Source organism: Callorhinus ursinus, unplaced genomic scaffold (genome assembly GCF_003265705.2).
Source record: "Callorhinus ursinus isolate GAN/ISIS: 27379988/994484 unplaced genomic scaffold, GSC_fseal_2.0 scaffold18, whole genome shotgun sequence".
Taxonomy (NCBI): Eukaryota; Metazoa; Chordata; class Mammalia; order Carnivora; family Otariidae; genus Callorhinus; species Callorhinus ursinus.
The window spans coordinates 7825753-7832002 of NW_027397080.1; the positions used below are offsets into that span (position 1 = coordinate 7825753).

General features: G+C 59.5%; 1 protein-coding gene across 1 annotated transcript in view; it reads left to right on the plus strand.

Moving 5' to 3' along the window:
- EPHA10 (EPH receptor A10) overlaps positions 1–3427 on the plus strand; it is a 40889-nt gene extending 37462 nt beyond the window's left edge. Inside the window, exons 16-17 of the mRNA XM_025857081.2 lie at positions 613–768; positions 897–3427. Coding sequence (XP_025712866.1) covers positions 613–768; positions 897–1011 — 271 coding nt within the window. The 3' untranslated portion in view covers positions 1012–3427. The remainder of the gene's footprint in view (positions 1–612; positions 769–896) is intronic.
- The last annotated feature ends 2823 nt before the right edge of the window (positions 3428–6250 follow it).

Here is a 6250-nt window from a genome sequence, read left to right on the forward strand (position 1 = left end):
CCTGTCCCACCCCACCTGTCCACCGCACCTGTCCCACCCCACCTGTCCACCGCACCTGTCCCACCCCACCTGTCCACCGCACCTGTCCACCGCACCTGTCCACCGCACCTGTCCAGGTAGGACCGCTCACCCAGTTGCCTAGATCTGATACTCTGCCTGCCTCAGACACATGGACATTGTCCTCCACGTTAGTCATTCTCCTTGTCCTGGGTTTTGCCTCACACATCCCCGTATAATGACCACTGACTGGGTGAATACATGTGGCAATAGTTTGAACAGGTTTGTAGTAGCAATAAATAAAATAAGTGAAATGAGTATTTGTTGTCCCAAACATAACATGGGTCATCTCCCAAACTGCCCTAGGTATGTCCTACCCCCTAGATACTCCCAGTACCTTTAGCTGGCTCAGATGCAACCCGCTCTCTACCTACCTGCCTGGGTACCGCAAAACCCACACCTGCTCTGATGAGCAGGGTGGAGCCAGGTCTGCCCTGGGGCTCGGTCGCCCTCCCCATCTCCTGTCCTTTCTCGGCTGGCCTCTCCTCAGGAGAGTGACCAGGTCTGGGCCCCAGAACCCTGCTGCCGACTGACCACAGCTCCTCTGCTGCCCAGGCCTCCCACCCCCCTGGCGGACCGTGCCTTCTCCACCTTTCCGTCCTTCGGCTCCGTGGGCGCATGGCTGGAGGCCCTGGACCTGGGCCGCTACAAGGACAGCTTCACCGCCGGTGGCTACGGGAGCCTGGAGGCCGTGGCCGCCATGGCCGCCCAGTGAGTGTGAGGAACCTGTCTGGGAGGGCCCGAGCCTGTCCTAATTCTGGGCCCTTCCCTGTCCCGGCGGAGGGTGGGAGAGCAGAAGAGGGTTTGAGCCAGCTGGGTCTGACCGGCCCTTCTTTCAGGGACCTGGTGAGCCTGGGCATCTCGTCGGCAGAACATCGAGAGGCCCTCCTCAGCGGGATCAGCGCCCTGCGGGCACGCGTGCTCCAGCTGCAAGGCCAGGGGGTGCAGGTGTGAGCCGCGCCATCCTTCCAGGCCAGGACCCCAGCCCTCACAGGGACCCTGGCACGCCGTGCCCCGGCAGGGTGGAAGTGAGCGCGCTCTCCCTGCACTCGGGCCCAGAGCTTGTTTGCGACCACAGGGCCCCTCATTTCACTGCCTACTCCTCCCATTTTTCCCCAGTCTGAACACCTTGGCTGACCCAGTCTCCCTGGCCAGAGGGTTTAAATTCCTGGGGAGAACCTCTGAGATAACAGCAGGAGAAAATGCAGGGCCCCAGGGACCATGGTGGGCAGGATGGAGAGGGAAGACCTAGCTTTAAATAGCCTCATTCATGTTGTTCTGTCTTCCACACCCACTGGGGCCTGGGGCCTACCCCAGTGGGTGCCCCTATTTCCCACAGACCTATTGGCCAGTTGACAGCATAGGTCCCTAATAAGCTCCCATGAGACCTGGCAGGGACCACCGCTGCCTGGCAGCCCATCCTGGGGGGCTTGGAGAGGCGAGGTCCTCAGCTCCCTGGGCATGGGCTCGGCCACACTGGTCCTGAGGCCCAGGCAGAGAAGGTGGTGCTGAGCTCCGGGGCTGGACCCCAAGACCCCAGACTCAGGAGCTGATTTCTGCCTCCCTTGCCCTTGGGCTGAGAGTTCAGGGTGAGGGTGAGGGTCCTGGCTAGGCCATCAAGGTTCTGGTGCTCCCCTGAGGCCCAGTGAGGCCTCCCGTTTGCATTCCTTTTGTAAATTCACTAGCCGGGACATCTGAGAAGAGCATGAGGGGAGAGGTTTTCTCCCTGGAGGACCCGTGAGCTTTGCTCATCCGCCCCAGGGGATGGTGAAGAGATCTTCAGAGGTGGACCTTCCCTCTCTGACAGGCTCTGAGCCACACTGTGCAGAGGAATGACGGAGGCTGGTGGAGGAGTCAGGGCCAGGACTGGGGTTGGAACTCATGCCCCCAACTCCCAGTCCGGGGCTGAGGTTGGCTCTGGAGAGAGTCCTTGGTCCTACCTTGTGATACCAACGCTTTTCCCCGAGGAAGCCTAGGGGTACTCTGAGGTGACCGCCTCTTGCAAGCGCTATCTCCTGAGCACCCCTTAAGCCTCCTGGGGAGCACCTCCCTCTGGCTTCTGTGGGGCTCTGGCAGGAGTGGCCACCCTGAGCTAACTCCAGAGTTCCTTATCCAGAAGGGCTTCCCAGAGGCGGTGGTGATCACGAGGCCAGGGCTTTCAGAGGACAACAGGAAGGCAGCTGGATCTGGACAGGATTCCACGGGCTGTGTTTGTCCAGGTCACCCCTGCCATATGCCTACTCTGGGCTTGGCTGTGTGCGGGTGGGGGGGGGGGGGGGGAAGGAAGAGCCAAGGGGGAGAAGAGGGGACGGATGAGACATCGAGCTGGCCCGTGGAGGGCTCAGCCCAGGTCGGGGGACAAGCTCAGGCACTGAGAAGTACGACAGGGATGCCTTCCAAAAGTGCCCCGGGCCCCACGGGAGACCTCGGGGTCTGTGGGCTGTGGGCCCGAGGGCAGATGGACAGTCTCATGATCTGTGTATGTGGAGGTGTGTCTGGAAAGGCTTCTTGGCTGAGAGGCTGATGCATAAGTTGAACAAGGCCTTTGAAGCTGGGGGTGGGGGGTGTCTCTCCCTGGGGTGGGTGCATTTTTGCACAGGCCAGGATGGAGGGCCTGGGACAAAAGGCATCCAAGCAGAGGGGCTAGCACCAGAAGGAGCCGGGAGGCTGGAAGATGGCAGCGCATTTGTGGGCAGCACCCATGGTGGCGGACAGTGCCTCACATCAGTGCCTTTGGCTCTTCTCTCCTTGGAGCCCCTCCCTCGGCTCCCCACCTCCTGGGCACTTGCCCCAGTCAGTGACTTTGAGCTTGAGATACTGCTTCCACCCTTGACAGGGCTTGGTGGGGGGGGTCTGTTCCCATGCCAGCTGCCCTCCAGCCTCGCCCCCTCCCCCCACCCAAGCCCAGAAAGGCCATGGTGTGAGGACCAGTATCCTGTCTTGGGTGGAGGGAGCCTCATCCCCATCTCCAGCTACATCGGTCATGCTCTAAAGGCCCAAGCCCCCTCCCCATCCCCCGGCTGTTCTGCAGAGGGACCCCCCCCGGCTGTGTTGGCAGGACTTCGGTGTCCAGGGTAGACCTCCCCTCCATGGAGGAGTGAGGTCCCATAACCCTGAGGGGTCCCAGACCTCTGCCCTGCACAGATGCAGGCTGACGGCTCTCTGGGAGCTCTCTACAGATCTATTTTTGTATGGAACTTGTTCACTGGACAGAGGGAGGTGGCGTGCAACCCTCCAGCTCCCCCATCTGAGCCCATCCAGGGAGGGAAGGGGCTGGTGGTGGGGGGGTGGTTCCTTTGACTAATTCTGGAGATGTTTTTATATTTCGTGGGTTCTATATGCAGGACAAAGTAATAAAAACTTGTCTGTGATAGGGTACCTCTTTCAGTGACAATTGCTTACCCATTAAGATCTTATGTGGGAGGTTTCCACCATCCCCCACTCGCCGTGTGGTGTCTCCAGAGTGTGTGTCTGAGGTCTCTCTGTGTAGACATGAATTGAACAGCCCTTGCCATGAAAGATCTCCCAGTCTAGGGAGGGTGGCCCTGGAGCGGAGAGAAGGAGCTCACCTGATCTCGGGAGTAGTAACCCAAGGGAGGCAACACTCAGGTGGTGGTGCCATTTTCTGAGATAGACAGCACATGGGGAGGGGAGCAGGGTGGGTAGGCATTATGGGGAGGAAGGCGGAAAATGACACGCTTGGTTCTAGATGTGTTTGAGGCGTGCAGGTGGAGATGTCTGGGAGATGGGTGGGTGCTGGGCCTGGAACTTGGCACAGACGCCGGCTAGAGGCGGAGCTCTGAGGGCTGTAGCTCCTGGGCGTGGGGGTGCGGGTGGGGGGGTGAAGCCAAGTGAGAAGGAGGTCTCCTTGGGCCAGCCCGGGTCGGGGGGGCGGGTGGCGCAGAGGGAGCGCTGGGGCAGTCTGCCACTGGGAGACAGCAGGTGAAGAAGAGCAGGAGACAGAGCCTGAGGGGAGCAACGGAGGGAAGCCAGGAAGCAGTCAGCCATGGAGGCGAAGGGGCAGTGAGTGGGGCTGTGAAATGCGGGGAAGCCATGTGAGCAGAGGGGGTGGGGGCGGCTGTCAGGGGCTCTTATCCCACGCCGTGCTGTTCCCAGGGCTGCCTCATGGAACGGCCGGCCGGCAGCTTGCACCGCCCAGCTCCGCTCAGTCCCATAGGCCCCCGGGGCTAGGAGTCAGAGAGCAGGGTGTTGGCAGGGTTGGCTCTTCCCGAGGACTTAGGCCTCTCTGCTGGGCTCTCAGACGGCGTCTTCACCCCGCCTTCCGTGTCCACATTTCCCCTTTCAGAAGCACACCAGTCGAACCAGACTGGCCCACCCGAATGACCTCCCTGGAACTTGACAACCCCTGTAAAGACCCTGTGTCCGAATAGTCACTTTCTGAGGTACCGGGGTTAGGACTTCCACCTGTGAATTTCGAGGGGGACATAATTCAGCCCCTAACAGTGGCCTTAATCGTGGGGGGCAGAAGCCACGTGAGAGGATCGAGGAGTGGAGTGTGGGAACCTTTTGGGGCGAGCGGCAAAGGGAGGAAGGTGGGATAAGACAGTGATCAGGGCGGAGTGGGGGTGTGGGCTGAATGCTGGAGCGCCGCCTGAGTGCTCACACGTGTGCACGCATATGCACACGCGCACCACGTGAGCCCTTGCCCTTTCCGGCTTCCTAGTGCTTCTGCTCTCCCTAGACCGGGCTGTTCGTGTTCACAGCTTGGAGAAGGTGTCGTATTTATTTGCTTAGGCCAGGGGGAGTGTGTGGGGCTGGGGCTGGGGCGGCGGGGTGGCAATAAAGAACAGCCCTTTCCTCCGTTCCTGTGCTCGGAACCAGTTGAGCACCGTTCACCGGGACAGACGGAGCACAAGATACCGGCTCCTTGATAAGGCTGACTGGAGAGTGCTGCTTACCACGTTTCTTCGAATCGAAGATGCCGTTGAGTGTGAGATGTACCACTAAGAAAACATCACAGCCAATTCAGCTGTGTCACGCCATCTGGTTGGAAGATGCATCCCGATTTCAGAGACGTTAACATGGATAAAATGTACGTCTTCGATAAATGAGTTGTGCTGTATTGGGACAAAGTGCCTTTCTCTGAATTAGACCCACCCAGTCCCAGGCTGAGCCAGGAAGCTGCAAGCCTCGTCTGCCCCGGGCAGCTTTGCCGGAGCGTCCTGCAGGGTGGGGAGCAGACCGGCGCGCACCCCGCTTGCGAGCAGGCGGACCTGCGGGACAAGCCAGGTGGCGCCAATTCAAGCAGGTTGTTCCGTTCAGGAAGTCGCTTCTTTCCCAGGCGGGGCGGAGTGAGCGAGCAGGTTGGGGCTGTCGGCAGTGTTGCTCTGTGGAGGTCTGCCTGAGTGGAGGCATGGAGCCGAGGAATGGGGGACCCCCACCGACCCTTCACACTGCACACAGTAAGTGTTCACTAAATGTTAGGATTAGCAAGCAAGGTGTAGCAAGGTGCACGGGTAGACATACAGTATATGGTGGGGGGTTGAAATGAACACCTCCGGGCAGCAGGGCTGCTGACGTGGTGTGACCCCCTATTTGGTCATTCGGTGAACCCAGCTCCTACCCTGTAGCAGCCACTTAAGAAGTTAAGAGCTCACGGCCTAATGGGGGTCAGTTAAGTAAAAAGCACGAAAGGCACAGCCAGAGGGATAAATCCTAGGTGTTGTGGGAGTCCTGGGGAGATGCAGGAGGGCCCGGGGGCGGGGGGAAGCCGTGTAGTGCCGTCACTGCCCTTACTCAGCATGACTACGTTCTGGGCTCAGCTCCTCCCTCGCATCGTCCCCTTCACACCGCTCAGGACTCAAGCAAAACTCCTCACTGTATGGAGCCCTCTCTTTAAATCTCTTGGTGCCCTTCGCCATCTAGACTCAGGCTTCTGCCAGTATCTTGAAAGAACCCAGCTAGTCTCCTCAGGGTTCTCCCTGATGCCTACCAGCATCTTGTGGGCAGATTATGGTTCTCTCAAGCCTCGCTCCAGGCAATATGTGTGGACTAAGACTGCTCGTGGAAGTTGAAGAGAAGAACTAGAAAACCAAAACGAGATGTTTCCCTGCTGCAAGCACCTTACACCTCCTCCCAGATAGGCTGCGTCTTGCCCCTTCTCCTCCCTTGCCCGCTGCACTCATCCTCGACAGTCCGCTGGGGCATGGTGAAGAGAGAGGTCTGATTTGAA